The sequence below is a fragment of the Kwoniella bestiolae genome, chromosome 1 (genome assembly GCF_000512585.2).
Source record: "Kwoniella bestiolae CBS 10118 chromosome 1, complete sequence".
Classification (NCBI taxonomy): Eukaryota; Fungi; Basidiomycota; class Tremellomycetes; order Tremellales; family Cryptococcaceae; genus Kwoniella; species Kwoniella bestiolae.
The window spans coordinates 2,549,656-2,564,591 of NC_089241.1; the positions used below are offsets into that span (position 1 = coordinate 2,549,656).

Consider the following 14,936-nt stretch of genomic DNA (forward strand, 5'->3'; position numbering starts at 1 on the left):
CTCAAAGGTGTTCCCCGGACGGATCTTGAAGAATCTCACAGCACCGTGAACATCCACCTGTCCTTCGAATGCCTCGGACACAAAAAGAATTAGACTTTGCAACTGATCGACTAAGACAAGATTTGAACTTGCGAGGCTTTCGCCATGAGATAACTCGAATTAAAAGGACAAATTCAAGTCTCACCCCTTAACCACTCGGAGCACTTAGCCGGGGCGAGGGGCTACCGTTTTCAGCTCAAATATATACCCTGAAGACTTTGAACTCAGCCCATAATCACAATCTGATGAACGACGATACCGTATGCTATGCATGGCGTCCAAGCTCAAGGATTGGGTTCCTAGTCAGCAAGTCATATACATGCGGTCCTGTTAAGATCTGTTCGAAGAAGGAAACGCTGCCATAGACTCCTTGCGTGCTGTCTCATTTGTTGGATCACGCGCAATAACAGGATAAGTCATAAATGCATGGGATGATGGTGATAACTGACGATATTGCCATACCACGAATGTCAATGAAAACCTGAATATGACGAGACTACCTTTACTTCACTCTTGATCTCAAAGTCAGGTATAAGATCGAAGGGATGAGAGAGATGCGATGACAACATATATGGGAATAATGATATGAGAGTGGTTGATGGAAGGGTAGGTGAAGGATTGTTCATAGTCATGAGGTTGCCGTTCAGTGATAGACGGAGCTTAATCGTAAGCTTCTTCAGCAGATCTACGCGCTAACCGCTTCACTTTCTTCTTATACGCTATCGAGAAATCTCATGTCAGCTGAAAGACACCAACGATGATCGTATACTTAGCTGTAGATGGAAAACAAGCAACTCACATGCGAAGTCTTCTCGTACCTCCTTAGCGGCATCTACGTTTGCAGGGGAAGAGAGATCGGGAACGTCTTGGGAGAGAAGGGAAATGACCGAGATGAGCTACGAGCAATGAAACAACGTCAGCTTAAAGGTCCCTATGGTGAACAAATGATGCCTGGAAGCTGACTGTAGTGTCTGCGCCAGAATGGCTTGGTAAAGCGCTGATTGTAGCACACTCACAACGCTCTCCACCGTATGCACAGGCAACCACCTTTCTCCCGCATCCTCATAACCCCATTCATCTTCTCCAGGTTGGTGCTATGGTAGAAAGAACGTGTAAGCTAATTGTTAAATCATGCCAACTGAAGACATTGCTGGCTTACCAGAATCGACACACAGACTTCTCCCTTCTTATCGCCTTTATCGTATACTAAACATCAAGGTCGTTAGCTGATTGAACTGTTGGAATTGATGTCGGGCTTATCAACTGACCATTAGGATGCCACATTTCCGAATCAAAGATCATCTTGGGTGGTAATAATGGGAATTCCTAGATAATATCAACGAAAGGTCAGTTATCGTTCGCTTCCGTCATACATTTCGGTGGTGAGTATAATACGTACGGGAGGAAAGATGAGTCTAGCTTTGAGGATAGCTCCTTCGTATAACGTATCTGCTGGTCTAATAGCAGAAATAGGATGATGTCAGCTTCATTGTTTCTACCTACAACACAAAGCTAAAATACATACCCCATGATCACAATCTGCCATTCCAAGATGTTATCGTCATCCACCAGACCAGCTGAGAAACCATCCACGGGGTATTTCTGAAGGTCTAAAGAGGAAGAAAGGAATCAGCCAATGTCATGAACGATGAGCTGCACCCAGCTCATGAAGGATGCGAGATGCAATGAGAGCGGATCAAGGGAAGAGAATAGTATACCCACCCAATAACTGTTTCCTCAATATCAAACTGGAGTTGCTCGTGTTCGATATGGGTGTACCTGGTTTGGTGGAGGTTGGTCTCGAACCACCTGGGGTGGAAACGCCGTTTGCTGGAGGCATGGTGGATTGGGTTCGGGTAAGAGCTGGGAGATCGGAAAGGTAGCGGGGTGAGAGGTAGGCTTGTTCTCTGTTCTGGTATGGTGTATTATGAGGTGAAGGTAAGGAGAAGGAAGGAAGGAAGGAAGAATAGGAATAGGATATCAATGTGAGGATCAACGAGGACCAAACGGGCGATGGAATGATGATGAGATATAGGTGATGGTTAGGTGGCAAATGGGATATCAAGTCCACGTCATGTAGGAAACACGTGATTATCAACGACTGAACCTCCAAGTCGGCGATCTCCACCTGCAGTGTCTTGATAAAAGTTGAAAAGTTGAGATTTCAAAGCAACAGCAATGTCTAGATATATCGATACACGCTCTTCATGTGTTAGATACATATATCGCAGTAGAAGAACGACGCCAGGATGGTATTTTCACTACCCAAAAGCAAGTCAAAGCCATCAACCTCAAAGGTCGCCTCATCAGGATCAACCTCCTCCCCTTTAAACCAAACCACAAAGCTGGAATCCACCCTTTTAGGCGATGAATACGATCCCAACCCTTTACTCCCTCTTATCGCTTTATCTCGACACGAAGATCCCCAAGTAGTCCACAAGGCAGTATGGGCGTTACACAGGGTATTCATCAAATTCATCGGAGAAGGCAAAGTAGGAGGTCTGAATGGCGATTTGACTGTCAAACAGACCAAAGCTGCTTTAGTAGAAGGTGAAGGGGACAACGAAGAGAGGGAAGTGAAAGGATGGGTGAGAGAGAGGTTATTAGAGTACATCGAGGTTTTGGGCGGACTTATGAGGGACTCGGAACCTGCTTTCAATATTCTCAACCACGACATCGCTGAAGTCGGTTAATATTTTTCACAGAGTTCATCAATTCCCTTGCTGTTTTCTCTCTTACCTCCCTTATCAACGTCCATCCCATCGTCCACACCTTTGATCCATATCCCCTACTTCAGGCTTTTGCTTGATCTACTGTTCAACCCCAGAGCATCACTGCGAGGGGCAAAGCCCAAAACAAAAGGTGAAGGATGGAAAATCGTACAAGCCAACCAGGCAGAAGAAGAAGAAGGGACGTTACCATCGGACGTTGTCAAGATTGTGTTAGACGACTTTTGGGCGAAATACGATGATATCAGATGGGCATTCTTCAAGGAAACTAGGTGAGTGCACTTCACCCCAATTGCTTATCCCTTTGATATCGATAGAAGCGACTCGGAAAGCTAAATGAGGTACAATGCGAACAACAGCAATTATGTTCAGTCCCAATCCGTTGTGAACCAATCGAACCTGTTCTCACAATTGTTGCCTTTAGTCAATTTACCAAAGCTATCACAAGATATCAACGCCTTCTACATCCCTACCTTTTCTGAGCCACCCTCAGGATTGTCAATCACCAAGAAGGTGAAGAAGGTGAATAAGAAGGGTAAAACCCGGTACAAGGGGGAGATCGATGAGCTGCCAGAATGGATGAAAGAGTATGAATCTGAGGGGTCGGAAGTCGAATCAGACGATGATCAACCTTCTAAAGGAGGCAAGAACAAACGAAAGAGAGAGAGAACATCGACAATGTCAATCCACCAAAGTGTCTATTCCGTCCTATCGCATACGACCTATTACACCACTCTATGGGAGAACATATTATCGGTAGTACCGCTGGAAGACCATTGGATAAGGAAGATCCTGATTGGACTGCACGGCGAATATGGGATAATGGGGCATTTCAAACCTGAACGAAGGTTGAGGATAGCAGATTGGTTGAGTACGTTGGTGGATCGTGGAGGACCGAATGCTATGTTGGCTATGAATGGGTTGTTCGTGTTGATGACGCAGTATAACTTGTGAGTGTGTTGATTGTGCTCGGTAATCATCTGTCTGAATACAAGTCTGCCTTCTCCCCTTGTCAATCTTGTTGATTCACTTGCTCATGTCAATGATGTTACAGCGAATACCCTCATTTCTACGATCGACTATATGGCCTACTCGATCGAAACGTAATGCATGTGAAATACAGAGCAAGGTTCTTCAGGCTGTTAGACACCTTCCTATCATCCTCGTCAGTATCCGATCCCCTTCTACCCATATTCCGTCGTATGCGTACTAACCATACATACATCCCCAGCCTCCTCTCCTCCGCCCTGATCGCCTCATTCATCAAACGCCTCTCCCGACTCTCCCTCACAGCCCCACCAGCAGGTGTGATCCTAATCCTTCCCTTCGTGTACAACCTCCTCAAGCGACACCCGGGTACGATGGTCCTGATCCAACGACCTGACGATGGGGTATTGCGTATATCCTCGACGTTGGGTAAAGAGGGATACGTCGATCCCTACGATCCGGAAGAGAAACAGGTACTCAAGACGAATGCTATCAATAGTTCGTTGTGGGAGATCAAGGCTTTGCAGAAACATTATTTGCATTCTATCAGTACGATCGCCAAGATCTTTCAGGAGGTATTTACGAAACCTGAGTTTGGGTTGGAGGATTTCTTGGATCATGGGTATGGGACTGTACGTATCTCGTCTCTCTACAGGGCATGACGCTCGAATCGTCACAAAAGGGAGGAAGGAAGACTAATGATTTCTTCGATGAGTAGCTGTTCGAGACTGAGTCTAACAGGAAGATCAAGAACCCCCCTGCATTATCAATGAGCATCGAAACGTCTACAAACGACTTGCCGGATCTGTTCCCTTCGCACGATGTCGGATCCACCAAGGCAGATGACGAAGAGGGGGAAGTGCAGAAGGAAGAAGATATCGTATCTCAATTATGGGCATTCTAAGTAGAGATCATGGAGACCGGAATGCAGATATTCAGGTTCGATCTCTGAAAGGAAGATGCTGTCTGATGCATATTGCTGCCGTGACCATGCTGAGTAGCGATTGAACCGATATTGAAGTTCCAAACTCAAAGTGTTTACTATAAAGTTGTCTCACATGGATTCATACACACAATTCTATACAAGGGAACCATTGAAGAAAAGAAAGAATTTGAAAAGATCTTCGAGTTCAAAAACTCCCAAATGCCCAGAGATAATGATATTGACATCGACCTCAATTTGCGACCAATTTTTTTCTAATCTGACAATACAATGAAAATTGACCATGTCGAAACCAACCTCAACGACCTGCTCCATATGATAATTCAAGGTGGTTTTCCTTCTTCCTTCTGCCTCGCTAGAATACCACATGCCCCGGATAAGCGTGGTGGCATGAAGTAACACTCTCGTATCCCAAATTCCAAGTCGAAGTGCTATAAATCGTTTGTTGTTGAGTTTGCATTTGTAATTGATATCCCCATTGAACCGGGGGAATCACAATCGTCCCCTTAGGTAACATACAGTCCGTTTCCAATATATACCTCGTAGGATGTAACTCGCAAGATGTAGAGCAAGTACAAGGTGGTTGATAAGGTGGTGGTGGAGGGTATATGGGTACGTTAATGTGTGGTGATCCAGGACCAGATTGAGTCGTCTGAGATATAACGTCAGCTCAAAGTTGCACCACGGAGATGCACTGTCCCAACAAGAAAGCAGACTTACGAGAAGTTGTTGTTGATCATACTCCTCACCTTTTCTCCAACTCCACCATCCCTTCCCCTTCCCTTCTTCCTTCTCCTTCTTTCGTCGCTCTATGATCTCCTCGGCATAATACCCATAAGGGATATCCAACCAATCCCAAACCACCTGCTTGATCGCTACTATACACAATCCTACAATCCTCCTCAATCGAATATAATGGTCCGCCTCAGGCCAGAGCGTAGGATAAGGCGGTTCAATATCGTACATCCCCGGATATACATCTCTCGTTCGGAGGTGTAAGGACACTTCGATCCGCCAAAGTACCCTTCGAGGTTCATTGAGGATATATGATTTCACACTCTCGAAAAGGTCAGGGAAGAAGGTTGGGTGGGTGTATAGGTAGTGGATGGGGTAGAAGATGATGTATGAGAGGAAGAGGAAGGTGAGGAGGACGAGCAGGGGAGGAATGAGGGTTAGATAGATTTGTGAGATTGTGGGAAAGAGGAGGAGGAGAATGAGGGGGATGGAGAGGTAGATGAGGGATTGGAGGGAGAACATCTTGATTATGGGATTAGGCTGGGCGTTTTCTTTGAAGAAATGGTTATTGTTCTGTTGGCTCGAGAAAAGTCGGTTTCTTCTCTGCAGGGGGGGTTTTTTTTTTGAGTGTTTGGGTGATTGGTGAAGCGGGTGAGAGTATGGTAAAGCTTGATTCGGAAATTGAGTAGGGTCTGATCTTTTGTTGGTTGTTGATTTGGGTTTGTGATTTGTTGATAACTGGATGGATGATATGTGGAAAAAAGAATAAGAAGTAAAGGAATGATAATGATGATGGTCGTATATATATGTCTGTGTATGATGTGTGTGTGTATAAATGTACCCTTCCTTTCGGTTAAACGATTCAAAGGACGGTATGGTTCAGTGAGCGGGTGGCGAGTACAAGATATACAGAGGCGAGGAAAGAATCAACCAATATTCAATATTGCTAGTCACGTATCTACGGTGAAGGCTTAGTATACCGTCTGGTTCTGCGGGTGAGATGTTATCGTGAGCAATGTAGATAAGGAGAAAGAAAGAAAGAAAGAACGAGAAAAAGAAAGAGCTGAAAAGGAAAGATATACTACAGTAGCGGAACTGTCAGGAAGCAAAACGCAACATGGAAAGCGGTGCCACATGGCTCGATAAGGTTCGGAATGACGTTCTGCTCAACTTTGATTCCACAAATCAATCACAACGTGCTATGCTGTACAGGTCAGTCATCCAGCTAGGTTGACGCGACTATTCGTCCGAGATTATGAACACTCTCAGTATAAGTCAATAGCCGCGGACGTGAAGAAAACAGGTTGAAGCTTCATACTTCAGTATTGGGATCACACTCTACCGCCTCTTTCATCATTCGGGTCAACTTATCCCCAGAGTTACAAAGTTCCAGACAATCCGCCAACACCTTCGATATAACCTATGCACCCCAATACAGCATTCAGCTATAGCTCAGCACTCAACAAGGAATAGGAGTGTCTCAACTCACGGAGATGCGATTTTTTGATATCCTCTACCTTGTTCACTCCCGCACAATTCATGAGTATATCAAATTCGGCCAAAAGAGACTTCATAACGTGTCGTACGCCCGCTTCGCCCGCTATTCCCATGCCGAAGACTACAGCAGTGCGGTATCCCACGTCAGTATAATATTATGGCCAACTTGAGGGCCAAAAAAGAGGTGCGACCAACCGTATAACCTGCCGACCAGCACTGCTTTGGCTCCTAATGCCAGAGCCTAGACATGCGGAACATATGAGCTTACTTATCCTGGAGAATTTGCAAACATCTTGGAGGTTATGACTCACCTTGAAGACGTCTGCAGCTGTTCTGATCCCGGAGTCAAATAGGATCGTACATTTATCCCCCACCGCTACATACGCATTCCAAAATCAGCAGTATACTGTAACATATCACTCTGTTCCTCTCAATCACTCACCTTCGACGATCTACATTCAGCACATCGCAAATAAGAGCTCATGAGCCATTGCCATTTCGTACTTCTGAAAGGAATCAGACCCACCTCAGGCAATACTTCCAAACTTCCAACCGCACCGTCAACCTGTCTACCAGCATGATTCGAAACGACGATCCCATCGCACCCCACCTCGACCGCTTTGCGAGCATCGTCGGGGTGTTGTATACCTTTGAGAAGGAATGGTCGACCGTTGGAGATGGCTTTCCATTTCTTGATCAACCTAATCGCACATATCAGCTCGATACTGCAGCGGAGCAGAATGAGATGTCTTGAGTGTAGAAGGGAATGAATATTGTGAAGATGTCTCACTTGGGTATCTTATCCCAAGTATGGGCTTTGCCTGACCAACACCAAGTTATATTCTTAGCTGGACATCGCATGACGAGGTCATCTAAGAGAGAAAGAGACATACCATGCCAAACATTATCAATCCATTTCTCCCCGATCTTAGGCATATCCTCTTGCTTCTCAGGATCAAGCCCAGCTTCCTTGATTCGTTTACGGAACACTGGATCTGTCAGACCGATCTCCGCACCGATACCTACGATCGTCATCCACCTTGTATCAGCTCAAACTCGATGTCAAAGGCTCAGAAAGCAAAGCAAGGCGAGAAACGGGATTCACCTCGGTAGAATGCGTAATTCGAATTGGCAATATCTTCGTGTCTCCTAAAAAGTCGGATGCGTGGTCGAAAGCGCTATCAGTCACAATTCCTTATCCTCCGGGTCAATGCGGTTTGAAACGTACCATGCGAGTTGCCAAGTGTCCAAAGTCATTATACTAAAATATCATCGGATAAGCATCCATCTCACCCACCACCCAGCTCCAGAGAGTCAAGCTCTGATCTCACTCAACATCGCCTGTTATAGGATGTAAGACTTACCAAACATCGAATCCACTATCCCAAGCTCGTTGTAACAAACTATCCTCCAACTCTTCATCATGGGGACAGTAAAGCTGTTTGAGTCAGATCAGACAAGTCACTCAACCTCGGCTCTCTTCCTTGATTTTCGAAATGACCCTTTACCCACCTGGAAGAACCTCGGTCCATCTCCATTAGCCTTCCCTACATCCTCGATTGGCTGACTCCCCGCGGTGGAAAGGCAATAAGGGATATTAAGCTCTTCAGCTACTTTCGCAGCGTTCAGTTCACCGAGCTACTCAGAACCTTCCGTTAGTCCATATCGCCTAATGTTCAAGCAGATACTGCTAGCAGAGCATGCTTGACGATATGATCTAGTGGCTCACCGGATGATAGATTTTGTTGATTCCAATAGGTGCGAACGCAATAGGAGCATTAATCTTATGACCGAACAGTTCCGTAGTGGTATCTCTCGCGGTGGTATCAACAAGCATACGAGGGGTGATCCGCCATCTACAAATCGCAGAATATCGTATATTAGCATCTCCATCTCCCTCACCATTTCAAGAAGGTTCATGATGGACCTACCTATAGAAGGCTATTCGGATACCATTCAATTAGTCAGTAATCGTAATTTAGTATAGGAAGAACTACCCACCCTCCCTGTTCGCCCTGTCTGTCCAACCAATACCAGCATTACAGCTCGCATAGAGCCAACCACCTTCACTCAACGATTCTTTCGCCAGCTCCTCAAGCCTATCAGGCCGCGTCGAGAACTCAGGATGAGAGCCCTGTTGAGAAAGGAGGAAGAGCTCTTTCTGGTAGGGAGCGTAATTGGGTTCGCGTGGAGGTTGAATCGAAGTATCCATTGTGGATGATGGGGGCTTATCTCTGTGTTACCAAGTAAGAGTGAGGGGTCAAAATGAAAGATAGATAGATATATTTACTTGATGTATACAACAGACTTTTGGTGCATACATGTATCGCAATCATATCTACAACCTACTTGTCTACGCACGCTAAGATAGAAATACAAGAGGTCTTCGACGTCATGGACCACTCAAGTGGAGGTCTTACGTTACGTTACCCTTCTGAGCCGGCATTTGCATGATTCTATATATGGGTACGCTTACACCCGCTTGTAAGGCCCCTTCATCTTATCGACGGCGCTATTCGGATCAGAGTGGTCGAGTATCGCCCAGCTAGTATATCCAGAAGAAACTCAGCTTAGAGTGATAGCCGTGCACAGAACGACTCACTCTGGTACAGTAAATTCCACTTCTGAAGGTGAGATCCCACGACCTTTGAATTCGGTTTCCAGTATACCCCAGAGTTTCTTCCAGAGCACGGTGTATCCTAATGTAGAGAGATGCAGTCCATCCCTACAATAGTAAATACAAGATAGTCAGCCAAGTATTTCTGGCAGTACGGTGCACAAGAACTCATCGATAGAAGAGAAGTACACCCCACTCACGTGAAGTAAGGTCTCACCCAGTTCCGTAGTGGTATCCTCGCGGTGGTATCAACAAGCATACGAGGGGTGATCCGCCATCTACAAATCGCAGAATATTCGCTCCTGTCCTGTCCAACCAATACAGTATAGGAAGAACTACCCACCCTCCCTGTTCGCATATCAATACATAGAGCCAACCACCTTCACTAACGATTCTTTCGCCAGCTCCTCAAGCCTATCAGGCCGCGTCGAGAACTCAGGATGAGAGCCCTGTTGAGAAAGGAGAAGAGTTTCTGGTAGGGAGCGTAATTGGGTTCGCGTGGAGGTTGAATCGAAGTATCCATTGTGGATGATGGGGGCTTATCTCTGTGTTACCAAGTAAGAGTGAGGGGTCAAAATGAAAGATAGATAGATATATTTACTTGATGTATACAACAGACTTTTGGTGCATACATGTATCGCAATCATATCTACAACCTACTTGTCTACTTGTCTACGCACGCTAAGATAGAAATACAAGAGGTCTTCGACGTCATGGACCACTCAAGTGGAGGTCTTACGTTACGTTACCCTTCTGAGCCGGCATTTGCATGATTCTATATATGGGTACGCTTACACCCGCTTGTAAGGCCCCTTCATCTTATCGACGGCGCTATTCGGATCAGAGTGGTCGAGTATCGCCCAGCTAGTATATCCAGAAGAAACTCAGCTTAGAGTGATAGCCGTGCACAGAACGACTCACTCTGGTACAGTAAATTCCACTTCTGAAGGTGAGATCCCACGACCTTTGAATTCGGTTTCCAGTATACCCCAGAGTTTCTTCCAGAGCACGGTGTATCCTAATGTAGAGAGATGCAGTCCATCCCTACAATAGTAAATACAAGATAGTCAGCCAAGTATTTCTGGCAGTACGGTGCACAAGAACTCATCGATAGAAGAGAAGTACACCCCACTCACGTGAAGTAAGGTCTCAGTTTCTCCCCCTTCCCTCCTGCCTCCCCCAATATCCCATCAAACATATCTACCGTTGCAATCCTCCAATTTCCTCCTTGACTTTCCTTTGCTTTCCACTTCTTACCCAAATCCAAAACCGCCTCAGCATATCTACGTGTGTTCTCCAAATCCCGCTGTCCCGCAAAATCCTCATCGCCCATCATATCGGGATACAATGGTGGGGGAGTGATCAATACGATATTGAGCGGTCCATCTTGGCTTGCCACTGTATACGGCGATCCCATCGACGTCAACTTTTCTAGAATCTTGTTCAGATTGAAGGTATATTCCTCAAGAGGGATATGTTGTAGGAATTCAGGTAGCACGGCGTCATTGGCTCCGAACCATATTGTTACCAATCTAATTTGCTGGGGCCGGTAGGGTGACGAAGAGGGGAAGTCGCTGGTACGAAGTAAGAATTGGTCAAGGAGAGGAAGGTAGAACCGGGTGTTGTATGCTCCCAAGCCGCGATTGAGGATATCGAATGTACGTCGGTAGCATTCTGCATATGTTATCCTTATCAGCTGGGTTAGGATAGTAGAGCAACGAGCGTAGTGAAGCTGACCATGTATGAACGGGTGTAGGAGAGGTAGTATACGTACCTGATAGTCTGGCATTGAGGGAGAGGGGTACATCCTGGCGGGAAGTGATGGAATCTCCCTATGTCATTCACTCATGATCAGCTATTTTAAATCATTCAGCTCGAAGGACAGGGGCTCACCATCAGCAGGATAGCATCTTGGATCGGACGTGCCATCTTGACTACCTACTATCACTGTAGCACCTTGTCGCAAGATTACTGAACAGGACAAGAAAGCTAAGCTCGTCACGCATCCTCATCGATGAATGATTCAAATCAATTATGCATGCAATCGGCGAGACGATGTACCGTGATCGTGACCGGCCCGGAGGAGACCGGATGAGCATCGAAAATCAGTCACCTACGCTCGCTCATGCGCAGAATACATATCCAGCTGGTACACTAGTCGGTTCCTCATGGACACACTATCTCAAATGCTTATATTACATTCATGCACCACTCATCTACTTTACTTCAAAGCCAATCGGACCAACACCGAGTGTCTAGCATAGCACACCATAGATTACCCACATTTCAACCAGTCCTAACATCAATACCAACTCCGGTATCACTACCATTATGTTCTGCCGGGACATTGGTTCTCTTGAACAGCCTATTCAGCTCATCCACGTTCTCCTTACTAATCCTACTGTTCCCCTCTTCAAACTTGAGATAACTCCTCTTAGTGAGTGGAAACAACTTATCATACTCTCTCTGCGAACGATAAGACTTGACATCGAATTCCTCCTTTCCCAAACCCTTCACAATCTCTGCCAAGGTATCTTCCATATACTTTCGGTACGTTTTAGAGTTATCGCTCGCAGGGTCTCGTCGGCCATTGCCAGCGTTGTAATCTCGAGTCGCAGTATCTTTTTGCTCCCTGATCGTGTCAGTGTCGAATCGACCGATGATCTCCTGGTAGGTCTGTGCCATCTCCCCCAACAATTTCGATGAGGGACAAGGATCGGTCTCAGCGAAAGTGGGTTTAGCATACAATACGACGCTGAATTTGGGATCTTGGGAGAAAGCTTTAGGAATTTTGGTTTCAATGCCTACTGACAAAGTGGCTTGCACATGTGATGTGGGCTCCGGCTCTGGCTCTGGCTCCAGCTGGGATGATGAGGGATCGCATCGTTCCTTGATCTCGAATAATGAGGGATCCCATCGCCCCTTCAACGCCTCAGGGGCATCATGATGCAGGTGAAACTTCCCATATCTGTTGATCGAGACGTACTTCTCCATAATTGTTTCCGAGCCCGTTCGCAGAAGCAGCAGAAACAAGGGCGTCGTCATATCCTGTTCCGGCGAATCGGGCGGTTGCACTACCGTCCAAAATGTTATCTTCTTCACTCCTTGGCAGGTCTGATAGCTTCTCTTGCTCGAAATGTTCAGTGAAACGTTTTCGCAGAGCTTGGTCGTACTTCTTGACAGTCGAGTAAAACTTGGTCGGAAGTGCGACAGTACCCTTCGGGACGTTTATCTCGCCTTTCAAGTAGGTCGCTTGCAAGCCAGTCCGGGTATCTCTGTCTTGGAATCTGGTGTATACTAGCTCTGGCAGGGTGTCTATAGAAGTTGACTCGGAAATTGGGCTGTGTAAGGTGTCCATCTTGTAGTGCTGCAGTGAATAGTACTATGCTTGAAAGTGGTTGAGGTGTTGGTCAAATGAGAGAGAAAGTCCTCATACATGCTTATGCACGCTGAAGGATTCAGAAGTACAGTATTTATACAGTACCGTGTCATAGTTAACCCCCTTGCGTATTGTACTGGGCTTCTTCGAGAGGAATTTGGAGTCCCGATGTACGCGGAGTCAATGAAAGGACCGAAAACTGAGAAGACAACTGGAACAAGGGATGCAGGGACAAGATGTGTTTCAGTATTCAAAGGCGCAACGTGAAGGGCAACAGATTTACTGTGGCTCGCAATGTTAGATCTTAACAGACTGATTGGCAGTTATGAGCTCTCCATTCTAGGCTTTGTCGCGCACGGAGGCGGTGTTCCCCTGGGTTCGAATAGGCTATCATCCATCCAGATCGTGTCTCTCCAGTTTACTGCTTGAACGGGACTTCGATTGAACGCAGTAAAGTACGACCGCTCAGTCTGGTGCTTGATCTGATTGTGAGAGCTATCATAGGCATGAGCAGAGTATGTACGTGCCCTTGTGAGAGAAAGAAGAACAAGCTGTCGCTAATCTCTCAACGGTGCCAAAGTTGGATCCCACAGTGATGATGATTTGTAACATGAATGGACACCCTAGCAGTGTGAGTATTTGACGGACGTTACTCTCTTTTCAGCTGAACGGGGGCATTAAAAGTGTCAATGAACCGTTCAATCCTCCCTTCGGATTATGATAGACAAGTCAGCTTTCACTCTGATACCGAGATTCCTTGAAATGACGTTGATACCTTATGGACAAAAGGAAAAGATACACCACATGATGCAGATCATGAATGACGGAAACCGTCATGGGAATATACATATTACAGCGATATATAACAACAGACAAAGGCACACAGTGTTACAAAGAGAATGCAACACACATCCAAAAAAGCCAACATTCCCTCTCTTCATGATAATTCCCCCGCACATCCCCAACGCACGTCTATCACCTTGCCAACCTCCTTCTCCCCAATTTCCCCACCCCACCTTTATCCATCTTCTTCTGTAAATCTTTCTTACGCTTCTCGAACAACTCTTCTTCCTCCTGTTCTCTCTCCCTCTTCGTCCTCTGCGTTGGGGGCTTAAAGTCCATCGCTGATCCTGCTGAAGGTGAGGAAGACTGATCGATTTTGGATTTCGGGTGTTGCGAAGAGGAATATGCTGGAGGTGGTGGTGGCGGAGACGATTCAGGTGGGATGGAGGAGGTGGGTCGTAATTTAGGTGGAGAGGAGGGTGGCATCGATGAGGAGGATTGAGGTGTCGGAGTCGCTTTTCTTACTCGTTTCGGAGGAGGCTTCCGCGGTGTGGGTGAGCCTTCTATACCATTCGACGAGGAGGGTATCTGTTGGGATGATGAGCGGGCATGTGAAGGAGGTTTAGGTTTTGAGGTGGCTCGCCGTATTGCACGCATGATTTCGGGGTCGGATATCAATCTTGAGGATGATTCTGCGGGTGTGAGAGATGAGGGGGGTAAAGGTATGGATCGATCAGTGGCGATGAGTACAGTCAGGGGATGAAGTAGATGACGAGTGAGGAATGAAATCGATTGACCTGAGGGAAGCTCGCTGTTCATTTGGTCGATGCGTCAGCTTTCATCACCAAGGTCAGAAGTCAGATGTGAAACTGGGAGGTAGTGAGCTCACTTCAAGGTGAACCGCCAGGCGAAATCATCCATTCTCATGTATGCTACTTTGACCTGATACCAGAAAGAACCATCAGCGGATGGGTTCCTAAATCTCTTCTGTGGTCACTGGGAAAGAAGCAAAGCCGATTGCTCACCTCATCTTCTACCTCAATCAAAAGCTGCACCTCATCCCATCTCTCCTCCGTCATGACCCTTATCTTCTCCACTAACCCCTCAACCTGCTCCATCGGCTCATCGGAGAATTGTTCCCTTATCAGATCTTGAGTGGTAAGCAAAAAAGGATGGTCTACTTCCCATGGCACCGCTGGTATGTCCTCTGGCGATGGACCAAGATCA

At 46.3% G+C, this 14,936-nt stretch overlaps 8 protein-coding genes across 8 annotated transcripts; 1 reads left to right on the forward strand and 7 right to left on the reverse strand.

The window, feature by feature from the left end:
• Positions 1-699: 699 nt before the first annotated feature.
• Positions 700-1,879, reverse strand: I302_100964 (uncharacterized protein; the record flags this gene model as incomplete). Its single annotated transcript, XM_065869176.1, has 8 exons — positions 700-758; positions 839-935; positions 1,056-1,133; positions 1,199-1,245; positions 1,308-1,365; positions 1,439-1,496; positions 1,565-1,649; positions 1,762-1,879. 8 exons carry the CDS (start codon positions 1,877-1,879, stop codon positions 700-702), a joined length of 600 nt encoding a protein of 199 aa, XP_065725248.1.
• A 409-nt stretch (positions 1,880-2,288) lies between these two features.
• On the forward strand, positions 2,289-4,659 carry I302_100965 (uncharacterized protein; the record flags this gene model as incomplete). The annotated part of the gene is made up of 6 exons (XM_065869177.1): positions 2,289-2,627; positions 2,745-3,040; positions 3,128-3,718; positions 3,823-3,933; positions 4,000-4,387; positions 4,474-4,659. 6 exons carry the CDS (start codon positions 2,289-2,291, stop codon positions 4,657-4,659), a joined length of 1,911 nt encoding a protein of 636 aa, XP_065725249.1.
• Positions 4,660-5,053: 394 nt separating this feature from the next.
• On the reverse strand, positions 5,054-5,955 carry I302_100966 (uncharacterized protein; the record flags this gene model as incomplete). Its single annotated transcript, XM_019190979.1, has 2 exons — positions 5,054-5,350; positions 5,419-5,955. The coding sequence occupies 2 exons, from the start codon at positions 5,953-5,955 to the stop codon at positions 5,054-5,056; spliced, it is 834 nt and encodes a 277-aa protein (XP_019047727.1).
• An 857-nt stretch (positions 5,956-6,812) lies between these two features.
• On the reverse strand, positions 6,813-9,142 carry I302_100967 (uncharacterized protein; the record flags this gene model as incomplete). The annotated part of the gene is made up of 15 exons (XM_065869178.1): positions 6,813-6,853; positions 6,923-7,051; positions 7,126-7,171; positions 7,242-7,306; positions 7,373-7,382; positions 7,457-7,631; positions 7,721-7,751; positions 7,824-7,952; positions 8,036-8,079; positions 8,159-8,191; positions 8,295-8,368; positions 8,443-8,568; positions 8,660-8,786; positions 8,862-8,871; positions 8,932-9,142. 15 exons carry the CDS (start codon positions 9,140-9,142, stop codon positions 6,813-6,815), a joined length of 1,251 nt encoding a protein of 416 aa, XP_065725250.1.
• A 260-nt stretch (positions 9,143-9,402) lies between these two features.
• I302_100968 (uncharacterized protein) lies at positions 9,403-10,070 on the reverse strand (the record flags this gene model as incomplete). Its single annotated transcript, XM_065869179.1, has 4 exons — positions 9,403-9,475; positions 9,533-9,655; positions 9,765-9,825; positions 9,938-10,070. The coding sequence occupies 4 exons, from the start codon at positions 10,068-10,070 to the stop codon at positions 9,403-9,405; spliced, it is 390 nt and encodes a 129-aa protein (XP_065725251.1).
• Positions 10,071-10,338: 268 nt separating this feature from the next.
• Positions 10,339-11,476, reverse strand: I302_100969 (uncharacterized protein; the record flags this gene model as incomplete). The annotated part of the gene is made up of 5 exons (XM_019190981.1): positions 10,339-10,411; positions 10,469-10,591; positions 10,684-11,221; positions 11,322-11,379; positions 11,441-11,476. The coding sequence occupies 5 exons, from the start codon at positions 11,474-11,476 to the stop codon at positions 10,339-10,341; spliced, it is 828 nt and encodes a 275-aa protein (XP_019047729.1).
• Positions 11,477-11,833: 357 nt separating this feature from the next.
• On the reverse strand, positions 11,834-12,905 carry I302_100970 (uncharacterized protein; the record flags this gene model as incomplete). Its single annotated transcript, XM_019190982.1, has 2 exons — positions 11,834-12,469; positions 12,534-12,905. 2 exons carry the CDS (start codon positions 12,903-12,905, stop codon positions 11,834-11,836), a joined length of 1,008 nt encoding a protein of 335 aa, XP_019047730.1.
• Positions 12,906-13,901: 996 nt separating this feature from the next.
• Positions 13,902-14,827, reverse strand: I302_100971 (uncharacterized protein; the record flags this gene model as incomplete). The annotated part of the gene is made up of 3 exons (XM_065869180.1): positions 13,902-14,520; positions 14,599-14,651; positions 14,735-14,827. 3 exons carry the CDS (start codon positions 14,825-14,827, stop codon positions 13,902-13,904), a joined length of 765 nt encoding a protein of 254 aa, XP_065725252.1.
• Between the last annotated feature and the right edge of the window lie 109 nt (positions 14,828-14,936).